The sequence below is a fragment of the Saccostrea echinata genome, unplaced genomic scaffold (genome assembly GCF_033153115.1).
Source record: "Saccostrea echinata isolate AGI-Se365-2 ecotype Australia unplaced genomic scaffold, CSIRO_AGI_Sech_v1 ptg000060l, whole genome shotgun sequence".
NCBI classification, from domain to species: domain Eukaryota; kingdom Metazoa; phylum Mollusca; class Bivalvia; order Ostreida; family Ostreidae; genus Saccostrea; species Saccostrea echinata.
In genome coordinates this window covers 4,593,176-4,608,420 of record NW_026889809.1, presented here as the reverse complement: position 1 = coordinate 4,608,420, position 15,245 = coordinate 4,593,176, and the positions used below count along the sequence as shown (strand labels likewise).

The 15,245-nt window shown below is 35.5% G+C and overlaps 2 protein-coding genes across 2 annotated transcripts in view; one reads left to right on the top strand and one right to left on the bottom strand.

The window, feature by feature from the left end:
* LOC133175063 (uncharacterized) overlaps positions 1 to 15,245 on the top strand; it is a 399,658-nt gene that overhangs the window by 266,035 nt on the left and 118,378 nt on the right. The gene's annotated exons all lie outside the window — the stretch shown is intronic.
* LOC133175056 (uncharacterized) overlaps positions 1 to 15,245 on the bottom strand; it is a 55,011-nt gene that overhangs the window by 21,966 nt on the left and 17,800 nt on the right. The window contains exons 17-36 of the mRNA XM_061310161.1: positions 12,376 to 12,495; positions 11,780 to 11,855; positions 11,348 to 11,381; positions 10,425 to 10,672; positions 10,083 to 10,244; positions 7,565 to 7,721; positions 7,205 to 7,268; positions 6,833 to 6,920; positions 6,529 to 6,701; positions 6,052 to 6,240; positions 5,351 to 5,471; positions 5,098 to 5,175; positions 4,846 to 4,975; positions 3,879 to 4,029; positions 3,147 to 3,340; positions 2,361 to 2,526; positions 971 to 1,090; positions 721 to 796; positions 457 to 490; positions 76 to 217 (exon numbers count right to left, since the gene is read on the bottom strand). Coding sequence (XP_061166145.1) covers positions 76 to 217; positions 457 to 490; positions 721 to 796; positions 971 to 1,090; positions 2,361 to 2,526; positions 3,147 to 3,340; positions 3,879 to 4,029; positions 4,846 to 4,975; positions 5,098 to 5,175; positions 5,351 to 5,471; positions 6,052 to 6,240; positions 6,529 to 6,701; positions 6,833 to 6,920; positions 7,205 to 7,268; positions 7,565 to 7,721; positions 10,083 to 10,244; positions 10,425 to 10,672; positions 11,348 to 11,381; positions 11,780 to 11,855; positions 12,376 to 12,495 — 2,523 coding nt within the window. The remainder of the gene's footprint in view (positions 1 to 75; positions 218 to 456; positions 491 to 720; positions 797 to 970; positions 1,091 to 2,360; positions 2,527 to 3,146; positions 3,341 to 3,878; positions 4,030 to 4,845; positions 4,976 to 5,097; positions 5,176 to 5,350; positions 5,472 to 6,051; positions 6,241 to 6,528; positions 6,702 to 6,832; positions 6,921 to 7,204; positions 7,269 to 7,564; positions 7,722 to 10,082; positions 10,245 to 10,424; positions 10,673 to 11,347; positions 11,382 to 11,779; positions 11,856 to 12,375; positions 12,496 to 15,245) is intronic.

The following is a 15,245-nucleotide window of genomic DNA, read 5'->3' as shown; positions in this document are numbered from 1 at the left end:
AAACTCTCTCCCTCTCTATCAGTTATTATATGAAATGTCACTGAGAGAGACTGTTATGTTATTATAAAGACGTACCTTAACAATGTCATCCGGGCCAAAGGAATGTCCTGTGTGGTCAGGCTCATCATAATACAAAGTGATAAAATCTGGACGTTTATCGGCTGGCAAGTCAATCCAGGAAAGTACTGTATCCACTCGATTCAAAAATGGAACATTGCTAAAATTGGAAATCTATCGTAATCACATTCACAGGGAACAGTCCTTTTAGTACTGAATATTCTCATCAATGTACAGTGTATTTTGTTGGAAAAGAATAATTATGTTAAAAAAAAGCACCTGTCACATAACAAGTTTACTTAATTTAATTCACCTGATTTTACAGTAACTTAATTGTCATTTTCTTCAAAAGTTAAAAAAATTGTTCCATAACATTCTTATTGAAGTACAGTCTCTTACCCATCATAATCTTTGTAATAATCAGGACGCATGCCTGAAAAACAAATTAACATTGGACTTTTCAGTTGCTCTGTATATGATTCTACATTCCACTGGGATTTAAAAGATCTCAGTGAAACAATAGATGAGACTTAGAGATTAATTATTTACCTGTCTTTCATTTGAAAGTAATGGCTATATAACTATTCTCATAGATAAACTAAATTATACAATTTCTATAAAGATCTTTTTAAAAAAATATACCTGGTAATTTTATTCACAAACCTTCTATTTCATGTTCAGATCCAGGCCAAAAGTATGTTGCAGATATCTTATTGTGTTTTTTAACTGTATTCCAAATCTGTTAGCAGGAAAAAAAAATATAGAGACAGTGTATCTATTCAAACCTACAATACAAAACAAATGACTAAGTTCTTAAACTTCCATTTATTTGTACATGCACTTAATCCTATTGGAGTTTTAGGTGCTTTTAAAATAAGCATTAAATTTTTTTCTAAAGTTGTGCCATACTAACTGGTTCTCCACCCCACCATCGAGGGTCTGATGCATTTGAAGAACTAAGGCTAAATTTTTCTTTGATGTCTGTATCATACATGTTATTGTCGATGATGCCATGTGATTCTGGGTAAAGTCCCTGTAATAGTAAAAATGATAAAATCACTCAGATTTATTCTGATATATAAAACATTTTAAAACAAATCAATGTAATTAGTTACACCTTGTTGAAATCATCAGTGATGGTGTCAGAGTTTATATCATCTCATCCACAACAAGAGCCCCTGCTTACTGTGACTATAGTGTAGGGTAATCACTAAAGCTTACAGTGACTATAGTGTAATGGTTAGGGAATGTCTTGGTAGGGTAATAACTAATGCTTACAGTGACTATAGTGTAATGGTTAGGGAATGTCTTGGTAGGGTAATCACTAATGCTTACAGTGACTATAGTGTAATGGTTAGGGAATGTCTTGGTAGGGTAATCATTAAAGCTTACTATGACTATAGTGTAATGGTTAGGGAATGTCTTGTTAGGGTAATCACTAAAGCTTACCATGACTATAGTGTAATGGTTAGAGAATGTCTTGGTAGGGTAATAACTAATGCTTACAGTGACTATAGTGTAATGGTTGGGGAATGTCTTGGTAGGGTAATCACTAAAGCTTACCATGACTATAGTGTAATGGTAAGGGAATGTCTTGGTAGGGTAATCACTAATGCTTATCGTGACTATATTGTAATGGTTAGGGAATGTCTTGGTAGGGTAATCACTAATGCTTACAGTGACTATAGTGTAATGGTTAGGGAATGTCTTGGTAGGGTAATCACTAAAGCTTACAGTGACTATAGTGTAATGGTTAGGGAATGTCTTGGTAGGGTAATCACTAAAGCTTACCATGACTATAGTGTAATGGTTAGAGAATGTCTTGGTAGGGTAATCACTAAAGCTTACCATGACTATAGTGTAATGGTTAGGGAATGTCTTGGTAGGGTAATCACTAATGCTTATCGTGACTATATTGTAATGGTTAGGGAATGTCTTGGTAGGGTAATCACTAATGCTTACAGTGACTATAGTGTAATGGTTAGGGAATGTCTTGGTAGGGTAATCACTAATGCTTACAGTGACTATAGTGTAATGGTTAGGGAATGTCTTGTTAGGGTAATCACTAAAGCTTACCATGACTATAGTGTAATGGTTAGGGAATGTCTTGGTAGGGTAATAACTAATGCTTACAGTGACTATAGTGTAATGGTTAGGGAATGTCTTGGTAGGTAATCACTAATGCTTACCATGACTATAGTGTAATGGTTGGGGAATATCTTGGTAGGGTAATCACTAATGCTTACCGTGACTATAGTGTAATGGTTGGGGAATATCTTGTTAGGGTAATCACTAATGCTTACCGTGACTATAGTGTAATGGTTGGGGAATGTCTTGGTAGGGTAGACTGATCTCATGTAAGGGGCGTGTACACCACACTGACTGAGGCGCCGAATGTTAGGAGTGAAATTACGTAACAGGTAATCAGCTCGGAAGCCATCCAGTGAAATCAGAATCAGAGGCCGGTATCTGTAGAGAATACAAAATATCACCTACAATATTAAAACAGTTTTTTTCCTGTGTATTTTTGTTCTTTCTATAGGCTCCTCATACTCATTCATACTGTATTGCCACATCTGATGAGTGAAATTTCATTGTTATATTCATAATTCATCACACCCAATTCAGATTTACTACTTTGAAGTACAGGTACGTGATAAAATGCATGACTGTTATAAAAGGGTCCTATAACTACTGTTAGTATATGGGTCCCTGGTTATAAGCAGAATTTCAATATAAGCTTGTTCCATAAACATGTTTTACAATAGAAGACAATTTATTTTGTTCATAATACTGAAATTCTCATTCTTTCAAATACATGCATTTACATGTAAGTAAGAATATTTTTTAATTCGAATCATCAGTTTGTGATTTCAATAAAACATCGATGTCCAACTATACTACCCAGAGACCTGAACTGTCAGCAAGCCGTCCTGCTTAAGAGAAGTTAAGGGTAAAAGATGTGATGTGATTATTGGATAAAATGGAATTTGTGGATGGATAGAAAGACATTCTGAGAGAATGATTACATGAGGGCATATCCTAATTCTTGTTTGGCCCTGAATTTTTAAGTATTCCTTGTAACATACTGTGAGTGACAGGTTTGTGATCCACATTCTGTGTCTATCCACTTTGGTGTCAGAGATTTCCACATACTGACAGGTAGGAATGTGGAGAGCCTGGCTCTGGTAGAAGTGTTATAGGAGGAGAAAAACTTCAGCCCAGTCAGGAGCTCTATGTCTCTCACTCTGGCAACATTGTCTGATAGATACTGGTCTTCTGTCTGAATTACAGTGTATACATATATATCAGAACATAGCGACAGTTATAAATTACTGTAGAATCATTATTGTTAATGGAGGACCAATGTTCGTGGATTTCATGGATCAGAGTTACCCATGAATTTACATCCCCACGAACATTTACTTTGTAAACATATTGATTCACTGAATCTACTGTATAAACGAGTAACCTACATAAATCACATCCCCACAAACAAGTAAAATTTTGCTTGCCCATGATCTGTGACACCCACAAATTAAAATGATTCCGCAGTACATAGAATACTTTTTGATCATATTACCAAGTCTCCCTCATTTTCCCAGTCTACATAAAGTCCATCAAAAAGAATGCCAACCAGAAAAGTATATATTAGCAAATATTGACTACAATAATCATCAAAATATGAAATAGATTTGTTCTGAAAACTTTCATCAATTTTTTAGTACTGTACATGTTAAAACTCTCTCCTTTGAAAAAAAATCCTTATTTACAGTTTGTAATTTCTCAAACTTGATAACTTGGGAAGAATTTATACTAACCAGACAGTTTGGAATTGTGTCCACATGAGGAAGAATGAAGGATAACACATCAAAATCATCTCCACACGGGAATGTCTGACCGGCATTCGTACATTTCACAATTATCATGTAGAAATGTGTGGGTAAAACTAGACTGCTATTACCTACATAGCTGAAAAAAGGATAATAGATTGATGTACCCAGTATTATAGATAAAAAGATATAGCTTTTTTTCTTTCAACTTTACAAACAGAAGTTTATACACTGACAAAAGTCAGAGATACACAAGCTTTAGTTAGTAAATTGACTAAAAATCAAAATTAATTCAAAAATATCCAATTATGACAGAACAGCATTTCAACAACTTCTGGTGACAATTAAGATACTCGAAAAAACAATTAAAATTTCACCTTTCAGAAACCAGAAATAAATATGGGAGGTAATCAAATGCTGTTAATTTCTATTGAATCTGTCCCTTCAAAGTCCCAATCAAATTAAAATTAGATGTCAGATCTTCTTTAAGTCCCAGATTGATCTCTGAATGTTGGAAATATTTGTCTACAGTGAAGTATTTACATGACTTTTGAAATGATATCACAAAAATTTGTTTCTAGGAATGTTTTATTTACCAAATGAATACCATATAGTTCATGTTTTTAAACCAAGTAGTATGGTTTAAGATAACTCATTTCCCCTTGAGTAAAAAGGTATTAGAAATTTTTAATACCTGGACTTTCAGAGGAAACTTTTTTATGGGAAATGAAAGCACTAAGTCTCTACTTTATATTGATGTTTGAAATGGGACATTGGGTCTTGGTCAGTTAATTGTATTTGGGCAGGGCCATTATATGGATAAAGTGAACCTAACTCTTTGTGACCACGTACATATTGAAAAATAATCCCACATGGGAAAAAGTATGACCACAGTACTTCAAATAATATTAACTGCTAAGATCTAAACTAGCAGTACAGGTAGTATTGGTATTACCTAGATTTATTGAATGACTTATCAGCCAATCCGTCTGCATTATAGTCATAAGCAGGACCTACAGTTACACTGACATTACTGTACTTCACAGAATAACCATATACTAACTTCCATGTCGCATTCCATATACCTGTAACAAAAGTGATTGTTAAGAAATCTGTATCGTTAATTGTATACTTGTATACTGACTGTACAATTGATTCACAACTTGGTATTATTTTTTTATAGATTTCAGTACATGCAGCTTTGTACCTGATAAGAAACCCTCATACATTGGTACAGCATTAGACTGGTAATGGACGTTCTCGTCACTTCCAGGTGAAACTAACTCTACAATGAAATACACAAAGTTTAGAAGGACTTCAGTGAAGCCGAGTTCTACAAATTAAAGGATGGCTAGATCGAATTAAAAAAAATAAGCTAAAATGATTAAGCAAAATAAAAATATATAGTACAGATCAAATTTAGAAAAAAAACTGTTGTTCACTTATACATGTACATGTACCTGTGTCGTACAAGAAGCCCATGGTGATGTTGCTGGAGTGGTCTGTGAAGTCATTACATGATGCCTCTTTAATTCTAGGATCATTAACCACACATAGTGTCCTGTCTTCATCACTTTTGGCCTGGAGTGAAACAGGATCAATTTGTATTATAAATTGATAAGAATCTTTATGAAAGAAGAAGATGGTACCTTCCAAATCTGGCCCTGTACTATTTTAAAACATAAAATTGTGAGAAATTAAAACTCATGCTATATGAATTGTTCAAATTGTATGTAGTAAGAAACTTTTTGAAAGAAAATTTAAGGTATTGTTTTAATACAAATCTGGCCCTATACTTTTCTTAAAACATGAAATTGTGAGAAAGTATAACTCATGCTATATGAATTGTTCAAATTCCATGCAGTAAAATCTATACAAATCATTTTTCTCAAATGACCTCCTACATGCTAATTATGCTGATATGAACTTGTACATTTTCCTACATTTAAAGCGCTTCAATATCATTAAGATGCACTGCCTAAAAAAATCTTTTTTTTCAGTTTTGTAGACATTGTTCATGTACATTTATTATAAATGAGCTACATGTTTAACTTAAAACTATCCTGATCAATTACACAAATTTACAGAATTTGATTGTGACAAATATAACTAAGTTATTCAGAATTATGAAAGGATGAGACAATCCTCTAAAAATAATTACCTTCTGTGGTACTAACATAACATTTGTCCAGGCTGGCATTCTGAGCTCCCAGTTAAAGCCTGTCACCATCCAGGTGTAGTTCAGAACACAAAGACTTGTGTTTCCTGACCCCTCAGGTTCCCCCAGGGGGGAGGACCAGGCAGGGGTAGAGGTGAAATGTTCAGACATCAACTCAGTCACTGTCTGGTTCTGAAATCAAAAAGGAAAATTTCATTCAATGAATTTCTAGCTATAAAACACTTATTTTAAACATATTGAAATGATACTAAGTTTTTTTTTTCTTTTTTTTTAATAAAGTATCCTGTTTCTGATTAACAATCATCATTCACTTCTAGAATATAAAAAAGTGCATAATATTTAAGCATTCATTCTTTATTTTTTGACATGCAACAATTATGCACAATTTTCCTTAAAAATCCATGAAAAATTGTAACTGGGCCTCACTTTAAATTGGCTAGAGTTGAAAAGCAATTATACCTGATGATTGACACATCCACAGACTGAGACCCACACACTGCTGGGGTTCCCAGACATCTGACAGTCTGGATCTGTCCTCAGGGGAGCTTCCGTCAGTGGTTGGGGGTTCCTCAGGATGTGGTGCAAGGATCCTATGGTCCCATTGTTAGGGGCTGGGGAAATACCCAGTATCTCTGCAGAGAAGCAAGATAGGAACACATTGTCAACACTTACATGTTGATAAAGAAAACACTTCTAACACTAAAATCAAAATGTTTGGTAAACCAACATGTTAGATTTCTCATCTGAATTTTGAACTCCATACCAGACATCATGTTGTACAGCTCAATGTTTTCAAATGGATCTATCTGCAGTTTTTCTTTAAAGCCTGGTCCATGGGCTAGAAACAGTGCCTAAAAGAAAGGAATGGCGAACTTGAATTTCAGATCTTCAAATATTCTGGATTTTGGAAACTCACTGAAGGAATATGTATGAGATGGTAGCAAACTTCCACAGGACAGATGAAATTTTGCATTAATAAGATGGAACCAAATCATTTTTGTACTACTTTCCCTGAATGATGATCAATGCTGACACTGAGGAGCTTACACTCTAGTGTATCATGAGACATAGTAATGTCTTAATGTGCTTATTTTTTTATCATAGTTACATGTCCAGTGTATCATAAAATACTCACATGCATTGATTTGTATAAGTTGTCCCAGCCATGATTTCCTCCAGAGCAGTAAAAATATGTCAAGCTGCAAGTATAGCATTAATATGTATCCATTTTCTATGATATCCTCACATTTTAGATTATATATTTTATTTTCTTGTGAATTTAAAGAAATTATTTTTAATTGCAAACAAGTGTTTCGATTTATGAGGGCCCAGGTCTTATCTAATCAATTATAATCATGTAATTTGTAATTTTGTAATTTTGTATCTTGTAAATCCACTCAACATCTAATGTATATGAATAAATATTTATTTTTTACAATAATGCCAGATTTTAGAATCTGTCTTTTTGACTTTTTCCTATCCTTAAATTTCTTACTCAGTGACCAGCCATTGATCCTGCATGTCCAGTACAATCTCTCCCATCCTCGGGTTGTTATAGTAATGGAACCGCTTAGGGATTGTCTCCCCTGTAAACACTTTCATCTTGGGGTGCTGACACATCATATCCCCTACCACCTCCTGAACAGGTCTGGCTTAATAAACAAAGTCATCATTTACAGTGATAATCCTACCACCTCCTTAACAGATCTGGCTTAATAAACAAAGTCATCATTTACAATGATAATCCTACCACCTCTTTAACAGGTCTGGCTTAATAAACAAAGTCATCATTTACATTGATAAATCCCCCAGTGTGACAATGAATACTTCTAGGACTATTACCTAGTTTTCAGACACACTGTATGCACACATGTTCCAGTTCTATTAAAACATAGGTAATCCGAGATTACAGAGCTCACCTCAACAAATGCTGTCTTCAAGTACTGCAAAGTCCCACACTAAACTAATTATCTTGTAGTATGCTTTCCTAGATGCAACTTTTATGCAACTTTGGTCTGATTGGGCTTCTAGTTACTAGGGAGTGGACCTATCTAAAAACTTAAAACTAGTCATTCATCCAGAAATTGTAATTCAAATCCAGCATCTGAAGCAAGTTTGAGAGTATTCATCCCTTGATACATCATCTATGCAAGTTTGGTTCTAGGTAGGGCTTGAAGTTAAACTGGAATGAATCTGCTCCAAAAACTTTACCTCGGTCACTCATCTGGAAAATGCAAGTCAAATACAGCATCTGAAGCAACTCTAGTAGTGTGCATCTCTTGAAGCATTATCCATGCAAGTTTGGTTCAGATAGGCCTTATGGTTTCTTGGTAATGGACCTACTGGTCAGTCATCCAGAAAATGTAGGTCAGATCCAACATCCAAAGCAAGCCTGTTTGTGTGCATCCTTAGAAGTATCATCCATGCAAGTTTGATCAATACAGGGCTTATATTGACTTGGAAATGAGACCTGCTTCAAAAACTTTAACCTGCTCCAAAAACATTAAGTAAACCTGGTCATTCTTGTGCTGAAATTGAAGCATCTGAAACCTTGACTGGTACAATGAAACATACTAGAAACATCCTCCATGAATCTCTGATTAACATAGGGCACAGAAGTACTTGAAAAGAAATCTGCTCCAAAAATTTTAACCTGGGACGCTGATGCTGATGCCTAGGTTATTACATAAGCTCCCCCCAAGTTCACTGAGGTGAGCTATCAAGTATTACCAAAACAATATTAAACAGTACACTCTTTATTATTTTGGGTCAGAACTATTTACTACTGCAGGTAACTCTTGATACCTCGAAGTCCGCAGGACCAAGGAAAAACTTCGAGGGATCAAGAGTTTGAGTTTTCAAGAGTCCGGAATTTTCCGGGTTTGTTGACCGGTTTTAAAATTAGTCTTACCGGATGTAATGATTTTCATGCAGTGCTAACCTTTTACATGTGGTTTTTATAAAACAACGACATTTTTTCGTAATTTAGATGAATATTTCATTAAACTGAGTAAAGCAAAAAATGTATATTGTCATTTCATATATATTTATTCATTCTTTGTAATATGGACATCATACTATACATTCGTTACATAAAAACAACACTTTACAGCGTCGTACATGGCATTGACTATTCCAAACATGATCATTGAACACAATTCTGTATTTGTCTAATAATACTCATCGTATTGACATTGAGGCTGTTTCTGCTTTTTCATATTTCATTTAACTTTGACACTGACTCGAAATAAAAATTAAATTAGTATTACGTCTTTTAACCAACTACTACTTTTCACTGACACTGCTTCTCTAAATTATTGCAAGACAGTCGTTAATAATTATTTAAATAGCATATAGGCTAAATATGATTAACTATAAACCAATTATCACCTCGCAGCATAAGTGTTACCTGAATAGACATCCCGTTCCTCGAGACCCGCGACTTCTGCCTGGGGCCATTTAAATGTCCAGGTAAAGATGCTAATTATATAACCTTGTATACACATAGCCACTTCGAGGTATCGAGGGTAAATTCCAATAGAATATGCATAGCGGGACTGCATTTTGACTTCGAGGGATCAAGGGTTTCGAGAGATCAAGATTTCGAGAAATCAAGAGTAAATTTGGTTAGTTATATAGGGGAAAAATTTGGGACTGAAGACTCACTTCAAGCGATCAAGAACTTCGAGAGATAGAAGTTCGAGCCATCAAGAGTCACCTGTATTACATTTTTTTTTCTTAAGGGATACTGTATGTGTACTTTAAAAAGTGGGCTTCATATTTTAGCGGCTTTGGCGCAGACAATGATGCGCTAATTCATGAATACCGCTAAGAAATCATTTGTAAATACAATATCTGGCACGGACATGTATAGTGCTAATTCATGATTTCGCTAACAACTCCATACCCAGTGATTGTGCTAAATTTTGAATACGCAAATTTATGTACACGTACAGTATTTTCGTAGGGCTTGGACAAAACTATGCATAGATCTAGTACTAAAAACTCCTTACTGTTGTTTTGATCATTTGGATATATCTTGTACTTGGACACTTTGTTGAATTTTGTCTGCACTCTTCCAAATGTCCCACCAAAGATTGCTAAGTCCTTGATCACTTCTTTATCCATGTAGTATGGTAGCTTCACAACCTGAGAGCAGCTCACGTCATCCATCCCTGTCAAGAAAGAAAATCAGAATTCTTAGTTCACTTGTTTCTGAGTCATGATGAAATCAAAGTAAAATGTTTTCCTTTCTAGATCCAGCCTCTGGCACTATTAACAAACAAACTTGCATTCTGATAATAATAAGCATTAATACAATTTGTTTACATAAGTAGATATCCCTAACCCCTTACCATGGTCAGCAATAACGACAATGTTGACACAGTTGTGGAGTCCCTTATGGTAAAGCGTGTCCATTAATCGGGACAACATATCATCAGCATTCAGAAGCTGGTCACTAACCTCCTGGCTCTCTGGTCCCCCCTGATGCCCAGCGTGATCAGGCTGGTCAAAATACAGTGTGATAAAATCTGGTTTTTCAACTTCTGGTAAAGTCAACCAGCTGATTACCTCCCAGACTCGCTCGGGAAATCCCACTGAACTGTCAAAGATCAGAATCAGGTCAAACAATGCTCAGGAAATCCCACTGAACTGTTAAAAGATCAGAATCAGGTCAAACAATGCTCAGGAAATCCCACTGAACTGTTAAAGATCAGAATCAGGTCAAACAATGCTCAGGAAATCCCACTGAACTGTTAAAGATCAGAATCAGGTCAAACAATGCTCAGGAAATCCCACTGAACTGTCAAAGATCAGAATCAGGTCAAACAATGCTTAGGAAATCCCACTGAACTGTTAAAGATCAGAATCAGGTCAAACAATGCTTAGGAAATCCCACTGAACTGTTAAAGATCAGAATCAGGTCAAACAATGCTCAGGAAATCCCACTGAACTGTTAAAGATCAGAATCAGGTCAAACAATGCTTAGGAAATCCCACTGAACTGTCAAAGATCAGAATCAGATCAAACAATGCTTAGGAAATCCCACTGAACTGTCAAAGATCAGAATCAGATCAAACAATGCTTAGGAAATCCCACTGAACTGTCAAAGATCAGAATCAGGTCAAACAATGCTTAGGAAATCCCACTGAACTGTCACAGATCAATCAAAAAATTAAATAGCTTATTAAAAACACACTAAAGATAACTAAATTGAGCGGTGTATTTATCAACATACCAGGTAGCTTTAGATTGCAGTATAATATTGAATACATACCCACTGTATGGCTTCCATATATCTGGATACACTCCTACAATTATAAGGAAAATCTACATTACAGGTATCTGAAATTCTCAAAATTAAAGAAGAATAATTCAGCATGTGTGTGTGTGTTTGTGTCCCAGATAAATATTCAATTAGTGTGTAAAAAACTGGGCACAACTTTTCAAAAAAAGGGAGGTACATGGATTCGATAGCTGTGTTATATGTATCAGTGAAAACTGATTCAATAGATACATAATCCATAGTATATTTTATAATACTGGTGCAGAATTCATGACTTTGTTTGCTCTTGGGGAATTAAAAAATATTGTGTTCAACAGATATTTATTACAATCATAATTGTACTTAATAAGTTGAATGTAAACAGTTAACACCCCGCTAATTCCTGTATGTACATACATAAAAGTGTCGAGTAGTATACTGTACCTGAAATGTTGACATCAGACCCCGGCCAGAAGAAAGTGGCTGTCTTTTTATGGTGTTTCTTTGCTGTTATCCAAAGCTGAATTAATGTATATACAGTTGAACTTCGTTATCTCAAACACTGATATCTCGAATACCATGGATATGTCGCAGTGATTTGCCTGTCCCAACCACTTATTCTTTAAGTATTTTACCCTCGATATCTCGAATCCTCAGATATCTCGAAGTTTTTTCTCGGTCCCTTTGAGTTCGAGATAACGAGGTTTGACTGTATAAAGTCATCATTATCTCACACTCTATGGGACCAACATTAAACTTCAAAATTTCCCATGATTCAAGATAACATGGGTTAAAAACATAATGAAAAAGTGGTTTGGACTGCCAATGCATTTTAACATATCCCTGGCATTTGAGAGAAAAAGAAGGTTCAACTGTATTATATAGTTAGAGTATATCACATGACATACTTGTATAATAAATGCAAATGGTACATGTATATATTGCGTGCATTGCACAATTTCCAAGGGTTATTTATTTATGTTACAGAAATAATACTGTACTGAATTATTTAAAAATCCAGTATAATTTATTCCACCTACTGGCTCTCCCCCCCACCAGCGAGGATCAGACTTAGTCTTGCTAGACAGCGTAAACACCTCCCCAATCTCCGGATCATACATGTTGTTTGAAATAATACCATGAGACTCCGGGTAAAGGCCCTGCAGAAAAATGAAACATTCATGCATTAAAGAAAATAAGCAAGGTTCAGATGGGTGACCATGATTGGGGAAAAAAAACGAGGCACCCATGGACCACAATGCTCACTGGATACCTTGGCCCTACTATTCTTCAGAACAGTGGCCAAATCCTACCTCCTACGGGTCATGATTTAAATAAGCTTGAATCTACACTACCTGCAGAAGATTCTTGATTATTTATGGAGTAATCATGACCATGCTGTTCTTTAAATAAAAATTTAGATTATTTTCCTTGATCTTCTTTTGTGGCTCCATCCAACCCCAAAGGGTCCTGATTTGAAACAAGAGGCCCAAGGGCCTTAACGGTCACCTGAGTATAATACAACAATTTAGAGGATCCATAGAGTATAAAATGAACTGAAAGGTGAAGCTTTGTTGCCCAAAAGCAAGTAAAATAGGATGATCAGGATCAACAAAATAATTAGTCTAGCATTCAATGACAGTTCATAAATTAGATTCTGATCTGTTCCCCATTTATCACCATCACCATACAGTATATTAACAAACTATCAGTTTTCTATACTATTTTAATTCCTTGTTGAAAACTCTTACATTGGCCTCTCTTGGTTTTTGATGAACATTTAATAAGACAAGCTTATCTTTTAAAAAGATTGGTGAGCTAGCGCTGTAGCATAATAAAATACAGAAGAAGATATATGAACCATTTGTTAAATTTGCTGAATCGATTAATTTTTAATTGGAAGGCAGATTGGTGCACTGGGTTGAGTTGGGGGGGGGGGGGTCACAATTCAGAATGGTGAATCTAAGAGTGTGCTTCACTTCGGCAATGGCATAACTCCTAACTGTGCTTTAAGCACTCTGTATTTTACTATAATTTCAATTTTGAGGTGAAAAATAAAAGGTCAGTAGAACCAATGAGCACATTTGGGCCTTTCCGGCAAGCTCGGAAAACAGTGTAAATTCGGATCATTTCTATTTTTGTATGACAAAACGAAATTGTTATCGTACAGTCTATCTACAGTAGTTTTCCCAGAATCCCCAACCGTGAAATCGAGCATGCGTATTTCAGAAATATAGACTAACGTAGTTGCTAGCGCTTGAGAGTGCTAGCAACAAGTTATTCTTGTCTCATTTTTATTTATCTATTACTTAAAAGTCTAACTGATCATTGAAACTATGAAAGTACTTTTTGTATTATACAATAAAAATTCTTGCATAATTCTCTTATTCTATTAACCTTTCAAGTACATTATTTACAGTGATTAATTATCAATAGTAAATGGCAAAGGGGAATAACTCCTCTCAGAAGAATACAAATTAATAGAGCCCTTGCTAGGACCAGAACACTTGACCAAATGGTCCAGATGTTAGAAAATCTGGTAAAAAATACCCTTCCTTATTAAAACATTTATTCTTTTTGCCTCTGATATGCCCAGGTGCAGAGAAGATTTTTAAAAAAAATAATGCATGTTTACTACAGATTCACTATATTATCAACAGAGCCCCTCCCTCCCCACTGAGAAACACCAGAGCCTCTGACCTTGGGACCAGAAGTTTTCTCATTTTAAGTAATCACTTTGTTTATCTGCTTAACACTAAGGAGCAGACAGGATAATTAAATAGAATTAATGCATTTTCACTATATTATCAAGAGCCCCACCATTACGCCAGCACATCTGACCCAGGGGTCATGCAATTCACTACTCTGGAAGAAGCACTCTTGCTCATCATAACTATACACATAGCTTCTTTGCTTTTTAACCAGAAGCAGAAAGGAATATTTTCAAAGAAATTTTGCTTTTTCACTATAAAATCAATAGAGCCCCCCCCCCCCTATTCACCAGAGCCCTTGACCCTGGGGCCATGAAATTCACAATTTTGGAAGAAGCATCCTTGCATATCATAACAATGTACTTAGTTTGTTTAAATAATACTCAGGGGCAGAGAAGATTTTCAAAGAAATAAATCATCTTCACTTACAGGATCTATATAGCCCCGCCCTTGCACCAGAACCCCTGCCCTTGGGGCCATGAATTTTACAATTTTGGAAGAGGCATCCTTGCTTATCATAACAATGTACTTAGTTTGTTCAAATAATACACAGGAGCAGAGAAGATTTTCAAAGCAATAATGCATTTTCACTATATAATAAATAGAACCCCACCCTAACACCAGAACCCCTGATCTAGGAGCCATGAAATTCACAATTTTGGAAGAGGCATCATTGCTTATCATAACTATGTACTTAGTTAGTTTATTTAATACCCAGGGGTAGAGAAGAAGATTTTCAAAGAAATAATGCACTTTCACTACATGATCTATATAGCCCTGCCCTAACACCAGAACCCCTGACCCTGGGGCCATGAAATTCACAATTTTGGAAGAGGCATTCTTGCTCATCATAACTATGTACTTAGTTAGTTTATTTAATACCCAGGAGCAGAGAAGAAGATTTTCAAAGAAATAATGCATTTTCACTACATAATCAATAGTGCCCTGCCCTAACACCAGAACCCCTGACCCTGGGGCCATGAAATTCATAATTTTAGATAAGGCACTCTTGCTCTTCATAACTATGTACTTAGTTAGTTTATTTTATACCAAGGAGCAGAGAAGAAGATTTTCAAAGAAATAATGCAATTTCACTATATGATCTATATAGCCCCACCCTAGCACCACAACCCCTGACCCTGGGGCCATGAATTTCACAATTTTGGTAGAGGGCTCAATGCTTATTACAATCATGCCAA